At 56.0% G+C, this 16,278-nt stretch overlaps 2 protein-coding genes across 2 annotated transcripts; both read left to right on the forward strand.

Annotated features, from left to right (window-relative positions):
- Positions 1 to 728: 728 nt before the first annotated feature.
- On the forward strand, positions 729 to 3,025 carry CSUI_003503 (uncharacterized protein; the record flags this gene model as incomplete). Its single annotated transcript, XM_068063700.1, has 3 exons — positions 729 to 954; positions 1,261 to 1,611; positions 2,118 to 3,025. Coding segments are annotated over 3 exons (1,485 nt in total), but the record flags the coding sequence as incomplete, so codon positions are not given.
- Positions 3,026 to 5,582: 2,557 nt separating this feature from the next.
- On the forward strand, positions 5,583 to 15,618 carry CSUI_003504 (putative protein s-acyltransferase 23). The gene is made up of 7 exons (XM_068063701.1): positions 5,583 to 6,250; positions 7,078 to 7,139; positions 7,311 to 7,422; positions 8,073 to 8,543; positions 8,851 to 8,917; positions 9,412 to 13,256; positions 13,627 to 15,618. Exons 1-7 carry the CDS (start codon positions 6,041 to 6,043, stop codon positions 15,295 to 15,297), a joined length of 6,438 nt encoding a protein of 2,145 aa, XP_067924324.1. The 5' UTR covers positions 5,583 to 6,040; the 3' UTR covers positions 15,298 to 15,618.
- Positions 15,619 to 16,278: the final 660 nt, after the last annotated feature.

The raw sequence follows: 16,278 nt of genomic DNA on the forward strand, positions 1-16,278 counted from the left end.
CGTGCCCTGACTGGTTCTTTTCCCGTCGGCTGCGTTGTCGCGTGTGTTGGCTGAGAAGGGTTTTTTCTTTCTACAAGCTCCTTCTGATGTGGTACACAAGCCAGCGACGGAGTGTGCGCGGCAAGTCTCTTCGGACTGAGACCCCGAACTGCAGCCTTGTCGGGCGAACCTCTGACGGCGCTGGGGAGGGTGTGGCTGTGCCTCGCCTTCCAGCGTAGCTTTGTGCTTGTTAAGACTGTAGATCGTGACAACACATAGCCGTACAAATTAGAGCGTGCACGACCCCCAGGCCGGTGATGGAGCCGTTGGATTTCTGCTGCTTCCACTAGAGATTCCGCTGTCGTTCAAATCCGCTTCGGGCCGGACGTGAAGGGGAGTACCGGGCAGACGGCTTTTTAGTGTGGATAGCAGTCGTCCCCGTCCCCGACGCCAGCATGAGGCCGTCGAGTTGGGCCGTGGCTGTGATATCAGCCATGTGTCTCCATGCAATTTTTTTTTCGTGTTTCGGTAGTACACTCGACAGTCCAGGGTTTCCAACACAACCGAACAGTCAGACGCATGTCACTGTAGTGCAGGGCCGGAGTAGCGCACAAAGCGTGCACGGGGGAGCTAATTCACTTGGCGTGACACCGCGCCGCGGAAGCCACTCGAAGGACCCGAAGATCTGCAGGCGGCTCCTAGTGGTGAGAAGACCGAACTCTGTCAGAGACGTTGTTCGGGTTGCAGGTGCTGAACCAGAGGCGTCCACGACAGGAGTACCAAACTCATTTCACCTTTCGCTCTCCGGAGGCACAAGTGGAGTGCCGAGTGGGTGGGATCGTCAGTTGAGGAGGGCGGGAGTGCCGGACCTTACAGGAGTGGTCCGCCTCAGAGAAGCTAAGGGGCGCCTGAGCTTTACGTCGTCTTCGTCCTCGGGTTCACAGGACAAGCAGCCGGACACAGAATGCCAGCAAGGTACGTTCACAGGGGTTCTGCGCTCTACTGAGTATTGTTGGCTCCTCGAAAGGTACAGATGCGTCCGCCAGACTAAGTCGCAAATCCAGAACCAGCAATGCAGTTTACGTAGCATGCGGCACGGCTTCTAGAGTTATATAGTGATCTCTCTGCCGGACGGAGATCGTGCTCGCGGAGAGCGGAGTGAAGCTAGGTTTTTGGATCTGGGTTTTCTTCTTGTCTGATACAGCCGGCGGCTCCTCTGACAAACTATCGCTCCAAGAAGAGACTATCTAGGGTGCGTTTCCATTCTTTTCCGGTTTACAGGAGGAGAGTATATCTCAGTTACGGTGTCGACCATCGAGGAGGGCGAGCCGAAGAGAGCAGTTTTTCTGTCACAGGGTGGTGGAACTACGAAAGCCAAGTTGGCATCGAACGGACGGGCCTCAGAGAGTGAGCCCGGTGCGTCGGAGGACGAGAAGAGTGGAGAGTACGTGCTTGCAATAGGTGCCGTTGATGGTGCTGCTTTAGGAGAGCAACCTTCTGAGGCAGATGATCGCGGAGAAAGACAAACGTCGCCACTCGTCATTCTGTCACCGGGAAAGTCAGTAATTCTGGCGTGCCTGGCCCCTGGACAGCGTGTCAAGGTTTTTCCCCCACTGCAAGACATTCCACAAAGTAAGTGCGCTAACGGAAGTCATTTTTGACTACTGCATGTTGAGCAGCTCGGGAAAGCGACGATTCGGCACCGCCAAAATTTTTCTCCGAAGAGAGGCTGGCACTTCAGGGGTCAGACGCTGGACATTTTCTTCGTGGTCGATTCGAAGTCTCCTTTGAATGACTGTGTATATTACGTGAGTACCTACAGGGCTGGCAGGAGGCCTCCTGGACACAGTCCCTGTCCTCGCAGCTGGAGTTACACGGAGGAAGTCTCAAGACACATAGTGGAGACGACTCGTTTCCTGGCCACTTCTTCGCTTGTGGAATGTGTTTGTTGTTGCCGTGAGTCCAGAACGGCCGTGCAGAGTACCGTGTATGCCGTCAGTATACTCCAGTAGCGGGTAAACCGCCGTGCGACCACGCACACTGTCTCATGGAAGCGATGCCATCAAGCCACGAGCACACATCGGCAGTAATGATGTGAGCTACCGCACGGATGCTGTTGTATTTCGTTTCGAACTCAGTTTTTGAGGCGACTCTTCCCCACCTCGCGGGACAGCAGAATGGGCGAGCGGAGAACACCGGGGAAAGCAAGCGCCAGCATCGATCTGTTTCGGACACAGCACAACGTATAAGTTTAGGCGAAGACAACAAGTCAGCTGCAAGGGCTGAGGAGGCCATTAATCCTGCTACGACTGACATCATGGGGAATACAGCGTCAGCCGCCACGGACTCTGAGCCGGACGGCGCGTCACCGCTGTCCGGCCCTCTCACAGTCCGCGAAGTCGCGTTCTTCTTGTCGAGGGCGAGCGATGGCTCAGCAACTCACCGGCTAGTGTTATGCATTCGCCTCTCTAGGGGGAGGGGACCCGGGCACGAACATTCAGGCACGGAGGAGAGATTCCGTTCGAGCGGACAGAAGGATGGTCCGCTTACGTCAGGAGTAAACGGAATCGCTCCAGTTCCTGTGTTAGATAGACCTGAACGATCCAGCCCGATGTCCGTAACGGAAGAACGCGAACTGTTTGCAGCAAAGCAAAGGAACGAGTTTTTTAGATCCTCGTCTTCCTCACCGGTTGCAGACACCGCAGAGGCAATGCTCGGACACCGCACGGACACCGCAGGTGCAAAAACTGAAAGAAGTACAATTTACCCGGACAGTAGGCGGACTGAGCGTGTCGTCCTTGGTGAGGTACGCGGCGTTTCCGTGGTCCCATCTGCGGGACAACTGGGTGTGTTGCTCAATCAGCTGCGGACACTACTCAAAGCGGATAAGACGTGCGTGCTGCTGCCAGCTGACGGAACTGGAAAGCCCGAGGGAATAAGACGCGCCTCTCAACTACAACTAAGATGCTCTTTGCTTGAGCCTGTACTGCGATCTCTCAGTAAGCTGTCTTCTGTCGTCCCTACGACAGAAACGTCTATCATATAGTCACGCCAGACCATACGGATCGGGTCCCACCCGCGTTGAACCTAGCCGCGTACACATTACAACGTAGACTTGGGTGTCGACTGGTGTAAGTGTTACCCGTGCGGGTCTTCAGGTTTGTAGTGGAGGCTGTTCAGGGCCAGGGGGGAGGGGAGGCGTGTTCAGCTGATTTTGCTAGAGGCAGGCGGCCAGTCTAAACCTGCAGAACGGTAGTGACACTCCAGCAGCGGTGGGGCATAAGAAGAACCGCACTTGTTTCTTAGGCGGGCATTTTTCGGAACGGACGTTGGTAGAGCTTATGCAGCATACGCAAATAGCCATTGCGTCTGGGGGGGGTTGTACGGTTTGTCACACGTGATCTTTTCGCCTGTGCATCATCGAATATGTCCGCTGTCGCGTCACGTTTGGCCTTTCTATGCGATCAGAGAACAAGGCAGCTTCCGACAGTCAATATCGCGGCAGAAGCAGGGCGTTGAGTAGACATCTGTTGCGACTGCTCGTTAGTGGAGGTATCGGCTATCTTGGTGCAGTTGGAGGAGCTGCAACTATGGCGCGGTACCCGAGGAGAACGCACGCAATGCTTACTCAAGTGCTCCCACGGGGCAGCGTCCCAGTTCAAGTTGAGAGCGATTACCTGCCTTCGACTGAGCACATGATGAGGCTGGTGACACTCTCGAGCCTCGCGAAAGTGATACATCATCGTCAGAAGTATTCCCCAGCAGGGTATGGTGCTCTTCTGTTCGCGGCGGGACAGCTGGCTTTCACCGTTTCTCTGGTTACTGGCTTGCTGCTGGTAGCCGCAAAAATTGGAAATAAGGGTATACACGGCATTCGTTCTCTTATACATAAAGATAAGATTGGTAAAGAAATCGCAGCGCTTTCCGATCAAGACAGCCTGGAAGCCGGCCAAGGCGATGCAGCCTGTCAGCTCATGGAAGTAACATATGTAGAGTTCCTCGAATGAAGCACGAGACAGCGAGTGCTGCACTGTTGTCGGAAGTGCGGGTGCCCAGGCCCTGGGCTACCGCGTCCAGAGGCCACTTTGAAGGATGGCCAGCTGCATGTCGCTTCATGGGCCGTTCTGATTCGAAGGGTGCGTGCGGTGACGGTGACACAGTTTCGTCCAAGCAGGGCCTAGGAGCGCAGAGGCCCACGAATTCGAGTGTGGCGGGTGTGTCGGCTTTTTGTCCGGTCCTAGCACTAGTACTTGTTTTTGCCGCGCGCACTTAGCCATTCTCAGGGCAGACGGGGACGTGGACTGATCCAGCGTGTGCCCAGACTCACGTACGTGCTCGCCGGCGGGACAGGAGGTCGCACGATGAGAGCGTTCGACGTCCCTAGAACCCAGCTGCCTTGTGAAGAAAGGCCTGGCCGTTAAGGCCCTTCCAGTTGCGCATGGTGTAGCCAAGTTTCCCAGTGTGTCGTCGTCGTCATAAGGTAGCGCCCCGCAACGCACTCACTCTTGGAGAACAAGTGAGCCACACATCGTAGTATGCGTGATACCGTAGTGCGGTGGCCACTGTCAGTACGATTGGGTGGCTACAAACCGTTCTGTGGCCCGGGAAACTGGTGTGTGAGCAAGGAGCAGGTCGGCGTACAGGCACGGCCGGTTTCGTTTCTGCGTTCTACGGGACAGGGGGATACCGCCTGCGTTCCCTCCGTCCTGATTACTGCGAACGACCACTGCTTCGCCAAACTGCGGTTGTGGGGCTGCGGGAGCAACAGAACGCCCTGCCCGGTAAACCAGCTTGGTCATTTTGAGAGGGCGGACGCACCTACGGCCCCTGCGTACTCTTCAAGCGGTATACCTGATTTAGTAGTCGAAGGCGGGGTTGCTGGGCAGTGTGCAGCTGGCTGCGAAGTGAATCAGCCGAAGCAGTCGAGGGACAAAAGAGGCGCCGTAGTAGTACGGGGAGCTCCCGTTGCCGGCACCCGTGGGTACTGTACATTGCTGCCTACCTCTCCTCTAGACTGCCACCTGGCGGCGCTGGGAATAGCGCCGGTCACCGAACTTCCTCCGCAGACTCGCTTACTCGGCGACGAATGCAGTTTCAGTGATTGACGTCGTCCTGTGTGTGTGGGGGGCGCGTTGGCGGCTAGTCGGTGCCAGTTGACTTGTGTGGTGCGAGGAAGAAGTGAATTGCCTCGCGACGACTGGCCAGCAGTCGGAGCTGACGTGATTTTCTATTGACGGACGGAGGTCTGCGCAGACTGAACCGCACACGTACACAGGGGGTTCTTCCCCTCTGCGGCCGGGGGCCGCTCACTTCATTCAGGTTTCAGGCTTCCTCAAGGAAAACGGAGTACCTAAAGGAAAACTCGATATCCCTCTTGACAAAGCTCGTCCCTGCGTTAAGCCACACTCCGCCTTTGTGGTCAGCACTCGTGCTGGCACGCTTCAAAACGCTGTCCCCTGCCCAGCATCGCCTCCGCGGGCCATCAACGGCGCTGTAGAGCACCCGTGCTTCTGGCTAGCTAGGCGTGTCACCGGCTGTCAAGACGGACAAGTCACACACAACCCCGGCGACTGATTCTGTCGGAAGGCCTGTCTACTGTAGCCCGAGTTTATTCATGCGTCGAACTGATTCACGTAGACAACTGTTTCAGAAGCCGCGTGACCTGTCTTTGACGAGAACCCGCCCCTCTCATCGCTTGCGTCGTGTCCCCCCCTCACCAACGAGCCGGAGAGCGGGCCCGCTGTTGCCTCAACGGAGGAAGTCCGCCGTGATCGCGACCGTTCTTCGATCACTGTCTTTCGGAGTCGCCTGCTGCATTTTTACAGTCTGCCTCAAAGAAAACTAATTTACAGGCCCTTGGTTGCTGCTGACTGTCTTGAACATCACAGTCAGTACGCCCGCTACTTCAATGTTTTGGGCATTGAGCGCTGCGGGAATTGAGCCAAGGTGGGAGGGACGCTGTACACGGGTGACAGCTCCTTCGTGTTCCCTCCCGCTTGACACACTGTCTTTGAAGACAAGGCTGTAGGGGACGGCATCAAGACGGGCACAGCAGACTGTGATGGCGCGTGCCGCTTCGACGGAGGATTTGCTTCACGCCTGTTGCACGGGAGATGCCGCCGCGGCGGTTCTTGCTCTCCGAAGCGGCGCCGCTGTCGATGGCCTGCATATCCTCAGAGATGGAGAAATCTCCCTTTGCAACGCGGCAGAATCCCCCTTACATCTTTGCTGTCATCACCGGCAGACGGCTGTTCTCAGCATTCTTATAGAGGTAATAGCAAGCCGGTTTGTCAGCTCTTGTATCATCGTTTGGTGTGCGAGAGAATTGGGCAGTTCCTCCCTTTCCCAGGCTGAAGTGAATAGGTATTCGCCTGAATGCACCCGTCGCCTCATTTTGTTCGTGGGCCACTATGGGCGAGTCGCAGGTGTTTTTTGAAAAGCAGAGGCCTGAGCAGTGCAAGTGTATTTCGAGGTTCGGAGTGTGTCCAAGGTTGCTACCCATGTAGTCGAGTCTGACCACTATACGGCAGGGACGCCCACTCTTTCAGTAATTGCTACAGCAACCTCGCAAATTTACCAGCGATTGTCTGGAATCGTCGCTCTGAAGCCTTGTCGTTCAACATGGAAACAACGCTGGAGACCCCCCCGAGTCATTTCATTCGCCATGCTGCGGTGAACAGGTGTACATTGGAGCATACTGAGGATGCAAGGTTGGCCAGTCACGGACGGTGCTGCGCTTATCTCCCTTTGCAACAGTTGCATTATTGCTGACTACTTACTCTGTGGCGGGCTGATAGCTCTGCGTAGAATCGCAACCGGCGAACTTCACAAATTCTGGTGTGCGTTTTGCTTTGATGGCCTCTGAGTTTTCCACCTGCCCAGTCGGAACGAAATGCAGCTGAGATGATGTACACTCGGCGGGCAGCCACGTGCTGTGCCCGTGTGGCTGGGAAGAACCGATCACGCATATCCTGAATTTCTACTGCACGCTTTTGAGAAGCTGCCTTGTTCGACCGCAGTAGGTCCAACGAGGGAGCTCAGTTTGAATCACCCCACAAAAGTGAGGTTTCGCAATCGACTCTGCTGTACTGTACGCAGGCCGGGGCAGTGCTGAACATCCGGGAGGCGACGCGAGGATGGACGTGTCTGATGACTGCTGCGTAAGCCTCTAAAACCGAGGGAATACAGCCAGCACAGAGAGGCGGTACTGCAGCAACGTCCGCGCAGTGCGGCTAGGCTCGTGGTAGCAGCACGCCCTCTCTTTTCCACGCTGGTTGTCGCTGCTCTGAAGTAGTGCAGGGATTGCACTTGTCTGTGAGTGCAACGCGCAGACTTGGGATTCCTTGGCTTCAACGGAATGAGGAAGCTGGGGGAGAGGACCAGGAGGAGCAGGTCATTGCAAGGCTTGTTCGCGCGGGTTGTGATGTCCTGGCCCCTGACTGGGTAAGCACTCGTAGGTGTCATCCCTCGTAGGTGCTATACCAAGAGATGACTCGCATCTCACACTTCTCGCTCGGTGAAGCAGGCTGCGCAGTATCCCGGTTGAACAAGGCCCTGCAAAAGTGAGCCCGAATGTGCTGCTACCCCCGCGGCAGCTCTTTGCAAAGATGTTTAGGAGTTTTGGTGGGGAGAGCACATGAAAACAACGCAAGACAAAACTCAGTCACAGTCCAGTATGCACCGTGTAATGTCACTGCGGGTGCTCATTGGCTTGATACGAGGACACTTGATGTATACAGTAGAATGGTCATGAGTATAACAATAGAGCTAGCACTAGGTGCACAGACTCCCTCTAAGGAGAGACCGGAGGTCCATCCCGTACTATATGCCGCCCAGAAGAAGCTTATGCACCCTCCTTAGAAGGAGTCTGCGCACCTGGGGCTAGGTCGGTCGTTTTACTCATGACCATTGTATTGTCCGCACTAAGTGCTTCCGTATCAAGCCAGTACTTAAGAAATGTGAATATGATCAGAGCTAGTTCACCCTCAGCTACGGTAAGTAGTGATAAAAGAGAAACCTACAACGTCCCCGGGGAACACAGAACTCCACTCATCGCTAAGTAACTCTCCCGCGTGTGGCTACAATGTGTGCAGAGTAACAACACTGTCATCCACCACCTTGCTCTCCGCGGATCACTTTCTCTGCTCCAGCATTTGGACTCTCTGTTAACATCTGATTCATCTCCGGACCGAATATCGTGTGCGACTGAGCACAGCGTCACGATGCCTTTCTGCACTGTGCCCAGTCTGACTGAAGACACCAGTGAAGATGGCACTGCGGGCGTGGCTCCGTCACCATACTTGCCTCCCGTTGGAGGACAAAAGGCGCGCCACACAGATCCGTTCACGTTCACGGGGTGGGGACTGCGGCCCCCGCTTCACTGTGCAGTAGAGGGCGGACAGCTCCGGGTCTCCCGGTGGCTTCTTGCGCGGTGCGGCCTGCGAGCCCTGCAGGCAGTTGACGCGGGAGGCTGGACCGCCTTGCATTGGGCTTGCATGCGAGGCGACTGGGAGATGGCGAAAATGCTTATCGCAGCTGGCGCTTCGCCGACAGCTAAAGACTTCGTAAGCAGCAGCCGGTCCTTCCTTTGAACTGCACGAGGGACACTCGACGGTCTACCTTTCTGCGGGCGCTACACCAAGAAGCTCTCGAACGCGAGACGACACGGGCGTTGTTTGTACAGACCCTGCGCTCGAGTGGCTGTCTTCACCAGACATTCACCTTAATGCGGTCGAACCTAGTGGCATCAACAGAGTTGCTTGTTCGCGCACTTCTCGTACGACGCACCGCGTCAGTCTACTCACAGCTAGAAGGAACAGAAATTTCTCCTAGAGTTGTCCTGGCTCTCATTTTCTGTATCTTCGTTTGCAGCGCTCGCTAACACCCCTTGACGTTGCAGGAATGTACGGGCATGCTGATCTATGCAGACTGCTCGAAGGTACGCTACTGTAACGTCTGCGATGAACCTGCGCGGGATAGCAAAGCAAACCCTACCCGTGCTGTATAGTAATCGCTTGCGTCTGTGGGCTTCTTCTCACCTTCCGGCAGCCACGCGGTCGCATGTTGAACGGAGTTGCACTGCCATTCGGATGAGCAGGGTGAAGGAACACACCTAAGTTAGCAGCTCTGATATACCGCCTCTTGTGCTGTGTCTGCTTTGTAACACAAGCAGACTTGCGTTGTCAAGCCAGTAATGCAGTGACCTCTGATCGCTTTCGCTGTATTTCGATGGTGTGCTGAGGCTTCTGTCCGCTCGTGCACTCGGTTGACGCACCCGTTTTTCCAAAGACAGGCGCATTATCCTGTTTGTAAGTCGACGGGAAGGAAGCTGCTTATGATTCTCTGCAGCTTCTCAGCTGCATTGATTCATAAGACACATCGGTCTGGGCAGTACACGCTCTGACAGCTTTGCGGTTTGCATGTGTACTGTAGATGAGGCGCAACTCGAGAACCTTGGCCTGCATTCATTACCAGGACTCAACACGGGCTATCCGGAGCCGATCCGGGAGGCAACAGATTTTGGCAGCTCGTGTGTGAAGAGCACCGTTTGGAAAGAAGGCATTCTGAGGCATTCAAATGAGGCCCCGGGACAGGGCACTCTTTTCGAGGTGGTGCCGTGGGTCGAGCCTACTAAAGACAGAAAGAGCCGCAAGCCCCGCCGGGGGGATCGGACATCGTCTGCAGCATGTACGAGCGCCCAGTCGAGATCGGAGAGGTTTACCGTCAAAACTTGGGGCCCAAGCCAGTTTGAAAGCTTTTGCCAGGTGGAGGAAGAAGACCTGGGAGACGTGTTCGATGCGATCACAGAAAGTCAGCCGAGCCAGTCGCGTGACCAGACTAAAACGAGAGAGGTTTTTTGGTTGGCTGCCACTCGTGGGGGACAAATACTGCTCACCTTGGGCACCGTTGCACTCAGCATCTTTGATTACTTGGGCCGATCGTCTATGATGAATGCGAGGCTGGGGGCACCGCTTTCAGTCGAGACACGGGGCGCCGCTAGACACCTCTCTGTCAAGCAGAGGGTCGTAGATTCACTCACCTCAATTTCGACTATCTCGTTAATGGCGCCTGCAGCGTGCTTCGTACTTCTTCTATCGCCTCATCTCCGTCGCCTCTTACGCCTCGTTTTCGTGTGGACTCTCAGACAGGTTTGTTTTTTTTCTCACGATTTTAGCGGATACCCTCCTACGGAGGGGAGTTCTCTCCTTTTGGAAGCTCAGTCTCAGTCGGGCACTTGTACTCCGGCCGCTCGCAAGGCGGAGGCCAAAAGAGTGACGCGCATGCCCAGCGGATGTACCCGTAGGGAATATGTTCAGTCACCTTTGGGACAAGTGGCCCTCTGGGACGGTGGCCAAGCTGCCAGCCAACCTACCACTTTCTGGCAGACAGGCGCATCGTCCCTGCGAGACAGACCTGAATCTCTTTCGCGAATGGGTAGCCAGCTGACTCTCTACAGCCAGAGAGTTCTTCACCAGTCTCGGCGGAAGTTCCAGGTGCTCCGGGTCTTCGAAAAATTGCGCCAGGCCGCTGCCCGAGTGGCTTGGACGCGTGCTGCCTACCATGGCACTCTCCTAGGGAACCACCGGCGTGCGGAGCTGCACCGAAAGATCTTGCAGCTGCTCTTTACTGGCACCGTTTGGCTCCTTTTCTTCTTCTGCGGCTTGCCGGTGATGATTTTACAGGTGGCCGCTGCTGCCTGTGTGAGTGCCTTTGTACTGGCGCTATGGATTATGCTTACATTTTTTGGTGTGTTTGTCACAAAGCTTGCCCTTATGGCTGCGTGCGCCACCCGCCTCTATATGCATATCACAACATTCGGGACTCTACTTGGACTCAGGAGTCTGGCCAGCCCTGAATCTATCGGATCCAGTGAGCAAACCCGTGTCGCCACTCAGCTGCCCCGGCGTCTCTTGCGCCTGGCTAAGGATGGGCCGCGCATGTCGGATCGATGCGGGGAGGGGAATGGCCGGGGGAATGGTGCCAACCAAAGGAGGCTTCTCAGATCTACAGACACTACACCCGAGGCCCCGCACTACCCTGACAACTTCGACTGTGGAGAGATTGCCAATGCACGTCGGATGGATGTGGTGCGGAACAGAACAGCGCAGCACGGGCATTGCAAGGGGCCAAAGCGTTTCTCAGAAGAGGCAGGGGGACCGAGTGCCACTGGCCAGCCGGTCAGCTTCAGAACAGGGTATGGTTCTGGTATTGGCTACGCCTCAGGGCTGCCTCCAGCAACTTCCAAGGACAGCAGGATCGAGAAGGAGTTTGCTGGCGCGCGTCCTGTCTCTTCCACAAACCTTAGAGAGCATGCTGGTAGGCAATCCAGAAGTGCCTCCGAGAAACAAGCACACCTTGGCGCAAGCTCGTCTCTGGCACGGAAGACGGTTCCACCTCACCAGTCAGACACGTTAGTCAAACCTTACAAGAACGCCATGGCAGCCCATCCTCGCACGTGCACTCAGAGTTGCCAACGGAACAGTGAGTTAGCAAGCGACGACTCCGACAGAGCAGGTCCTGTTTTAGCGAGAGCTCACACCTCGGCTTCGACGAGCCTTTGGAGGAAACAAAACTGTCCGCACCTACTGTCCGGAGCGACTCCCTCAAGTGACCCTGAAAACCGACGCGGCTGCGTGAGCTTTGGCCGGGGATTGTTTCCGGGGTCTCCGTTTCACATTCCGACTTCGCAGGTAGAAGCCTTTCGGTCCGGATCCGGAGCCATCGTCAAAAGCGAGAGAAGAGCAGCTGTCGAAAATACAGAAGCTCGCCTGCGGGTGGTATCCCCATCGGATAATGATCTGAGCAGCTCTGCAACGTCTGCTGCTAAGGGGCAGGTGTGTGACGGCGAGGTCACAGTAACCGCCGGGCTGGGAGGTGCTTGCCGGTGCCGGCGGACTTCGGAACTTTCTCCTCGAGAGCTGCGTCCAAGCGCTGCTGTAGTCAAGACAGACAGAAAAGTAGCCTCTACACTGGAAGAGGTGCATTGTGGTGTTAAGAAAGCGGCAGCCAGACAACCGGTGCCTTCCTATCTCAATCCCGCAGGTGGGTGTGTCTCAATTTTCCTCCACCCCCTGCCTTCCTTAATGAGGCCTAACCCAGGCGGAAGCTCGGTCGGCACAGCAACAAAGCCGGTCAGCGCACGAAAGAAAGAAGACGTTATGACAGCGAACTACCGAAGAAGCACTGCCGCGGAGCACACAGAACGAGGTCAACAGGGCGCACGAGCCCGAGCGAGGACAGCACGGCGGTCTACCCAGCGAACGAGTTTTTCGAGTGGATCTCCGGAGAAGGTGCAGAGTCCGAAGAGGCGTGCATTTTCAAGCACAGCCAGCGCGAAGACCGGGTGGGCTACGACCCGAGCCGGATACTGGGCAACGAGCTACAGGGCAGCCGTCATCGCGGCTGCCATTGTCGGGGGCGACGCCTGTGCAGCGTTGGCCGCACGATCAGTGCGCCCACACGGACTTCCGGAGGTCTCGTACGGTGGCCTTGGGAAGCGGTTCTCTGTGCTAGATGGCGGTTCACAATGCCTTTCTGAAAGGAATACCAAGGACTTTGTACAGCCACGTGCAGAGACGGAGACACATGGACTTGGAAACCAAAGCGTAGATAGGCGTGGTGTCCAGATGAGTCCGTGCGCGTGTAACCGGGCGCGGTCCGTCGTGAGGCAGTCATCGAATAATCGCTCTTCCGAAGCTAAGCAAAAGTTAGCTTCACGTTCATTGGTAGCAATGACCGGGGACCCTTCAGGGATACCTTTCGAAGCCGCGGCTGCAGTCCTCCAGGCACTGGTCGAGCTACGGGAGAGAGGCATCCACCGCTGGTACGCCTCGCAGCGAGTGGGCCAAGACGGTCTCTTCAGCGGACAGAAAGCACACATGAAGCACCGGATAAATCTAGATGGTAACATCGGTCCCCAAAGTGTCAGCAACAGGTTCAGGTGTCAGGATCTGAGAACCACCCAGGACGTGGAAAGCACGCCAATCACTTCGGAGGGGAGCCAGCGCCTGTCGCCACGAAGAGAACAGGAGGGCAAAGGGCAACAGCAGCGCGGTGTCGACACTGTCGCTTTGAAGCAGTTCCCATCAGTGTTGACAAGCGGCTCAGCAGGAAAAATTGCCGAGCGAACTATTGGTGACGACACGCGAGAAATCTCCGATGGGACGAGCACTCAGGTTTCTGAGGGTTCGACGGAACGAGGGACGCCAGACGAAACTTTCCCAAGCTGTGATTTGTCTAAAGAGAAGCCTGCTGTCGAAAAAACTCGTCCCGTGAAGGTACGGACCAGTGTAAATCCACTGTGCTATTTTTTCAGCCTTGCGCCAGTATGTCAGGCCCAAACCTACAACCGGCCTTGCTCATCCGTAGATAGGTGAGCACCGTTTACATAGGACTCCTGCAGTCGGTAACACATTGGAAACCTGTGGCTCAAAGCTGTCCAGCTTGCCTGGTACTGCAACACCGTTGGCGAGTCTGCCAGCTCGACCGTATGTGGCGTGCTTATTAGTGCGGCCAGACGCATTCTAGTCCACATGTTGGAAAACCCCTGATTTGACCTAAGCAGAGCCTTCAAAACACTTGCCTCTCTCTAAGCTACCGAAGCAGAACGGTAATGTCATTCCCTCTGCGAGTTTCGTTTTTTTACAGCCGGATGTCCCGCATTTTCGTCTGTGGCAAGTCCACTTCGAAGCTCTCCTCCTGTATCAGAGTCTTCAGCACGAAGAGATAGAAAAGGGCCGAGCGGCTGGTTCCTTTCTCAGAGAGGCCGCTCCTGCTCAGGGGATCCCTTCTTGCTCCCGGACGTTGTTAGGGCCTACAGTTCCTCTATCAATGCCCTCTCTGGCCGCACCCCGGTGGTGTGCAGCGCCAAATGATTTGCCAGGAGCAGCGCACGCTTCGAAGGCGGTCTCCCTGCAGTCCTCACTCAGGTTGGCCCCTTCTCATAATCATTGCCGCGACACTGTCCGTGGCCGTGATCGTGCACTGCGACCTCTTCCCGCAGATTTGAAACAACTTCTTTCTTCTGACTTCACAGCCTGGGTTACCGACGCAGCTGCGGTTCCGTTCGCTGCGGGTGAAGGGGCGGACGACAGAAGTGCACGAGACACGGGCCAAAGTATGGATACTTCTGCGCAGCCGCCCATGGTGTGCACTTTCTTTCTGCATGAGCAGACGGTGGAGGAACGTGAGCTTCTACTGGCGTTCCAGCAGCGCTGCCAGGCAAGCGGCCCGGCCCCCGTTCAGGAGCCACACTGTTGTCAACCGAGCAGACAGGCGACGACAGAGCACCAGCAAGCCAGGGAGGCTTTTGAGAGCCAGGGAGGAGTGTCTTTCTCGGTGGAGGCGGATGATAACGCCGTGGTCTCAAACAGTGGGCCCGAGCCCTCGCCTGCTTCCGGAGCAGGTTTGCCAGGACCTACCCTGGGGCCATGGACACCTCCTTTCTCTCAATCGAGTCTACGACCGCTTCCGCCACAGAAGTTCCCGCGCAGTAGCAGAACAGTTCCGGCCTCGTCCCAGCGGCCACACGATCGGTGGCACTCACCCATGCAGACAGTGGCGACGAACGCTGCCGAGCAGCCAGTCGGACCTGTGCACCAGCTGGTACCAAAGCGGCCACGTAGGTCCGTTTCACGTGTGCTGTCTCGTCAGCTAAGTGTGCGAAGCCTGAACAAGCAGGAATTGCGGAAAATGTCTTCGCAGCGTGTAACTGATGCTTCGCTTCCAATCGTGACTGTCTGTAGGTGGAGTTTGAAGACTGTGCTCTTGCTGGACATTTTCCTCGGCTGCCTTCTTTTTGTTATTGGAACTAGTGCTTTGATCCTGCACGCGCAGCATACAGAGTGGGCGCAAGAGCAGGTCTTCGTTGTTGATGAACAGCAAAAACCTGCGACCGGCGGAGTTTCCGTAAGTGAGTCCTCTCAAAAGTTCTTGGATCTTCTCAGGGGTGTGAGGCTGTGTTATGAACCGTTATATGCGACAGCTTGCGTGCCGGGCGCTCTGTGGTTCTTTCGGATTCCTGACGGAGAAGCAGGGCCTGCCGACCGCGGTCTTGCCGTGCCCCGGAATCCCATAGGGCGGGAGGAACATGGTGCAGAGTCACAAGGCACAAGGACTGCTCTGTATACGTTGGCCGCAGTCAGCACAAGCTTCTACTGCTCCCTGGGAGCTCTGGTCTTCTACGTAATTTTGCTCCTTTGCAGATTTCAGCAGGTTTTGCATCGAAAGGGGACAGATTATACGTCACAAAGCCAAGCTCCACCATGCCAGCGGAACCGAAACTCTGGGCCTGAGTGCATCACAAGGTGGTTCGTCTGACTCGTGTGCAGCCAGAAATCTCTCTCCCCTCACTTCGAGACACCGAGGACTCCACTTTCCCTGCGGGACTGCTGTGGAAGGAAGCCCTCGGCCATGACCTTCACTGGTGGGGACCTCGCAGTCCCCCGCAGGCTCCTGATTGAAGTTGTTTCGAACTTTTGACAAGCTCTATTCGTTCGTGTTGTGAATTCTGTTGAAGTTGTGGCCGTTTGTGGTTTGTCTATGCGGGGACGTCCCAAGCCTGCGGTTTTGTGCGGCCCTTCTGACATTTGCCACGTCAAGCCGTCTAAGGCAAACTGATTTCAACTGCAGCGACACACCCTGTAGCTCCTCCCTTCCCAGAGCTTTGTTTCTTCTCTCGGCTTTCCTGGCTGTGAAGGCGGCTTCGCATCACAATCCATGTACTGTCAGTGGCTGTTGTACTCTGCGAACCCTCCTGTTGTTGCTGCGCCTGCCGACGCGAGCAGCTGAACCGCCTTCGATGTAACCTAGAGAAAGCAGCTCTGTCCCCGCCGTCTCCCACCGCTGCCCGACCCGCCCCGCCTCGCACATCACAACACTCCCACGGGCATGAGCGCGCCGCCCGAATAGCGCTCAGGGTTGCCTCGCGGAGGACAACACACACAACAGCCTGCGTGTGCGCGGAGTCAAATGACGAGCACTAACTGTCCGACTGTGAAAATATCCGGCTTTTGTCCCAGCTTCCCCGGTGAGTCCAATCCTTCATAGTGCCTAGCTGCCTTGCACTTAACCCTTCTCTTTCCATCCAGAGTGTAACCTACAGAATCAGAGGTCGTATGGCTGCAACAGTGTATTCGCGTTTCCGGTGTAGTGGTGCCTCGTCCGGAAAAATTTAGACTCAGCCTTTTCTGGTCGTGCGACAGAGCGCAGATTCACTTCAAGAATTGCAACTGCGCGCCTGCTCGTGGAGAGCGACCGCTGTCTCGAGAGGAAACTGTGTGTGTAAAGGCTGCCGCAAGA

The sequence above is a fragment of the Cystoisospora suis genome (genome assembly GCF_002600585.1).
Source record: "Cystoisospora suis strain Wien I chromosome Unknown contig_1573, whole genome shotgun sequence".
Taxonomy (NCBI): Eukaryota; Apicomplexa; class Conoidasida; order Eucoccidiorida; family Sarcocystidae; genus Cystoisospora; species Cystoisospora suis.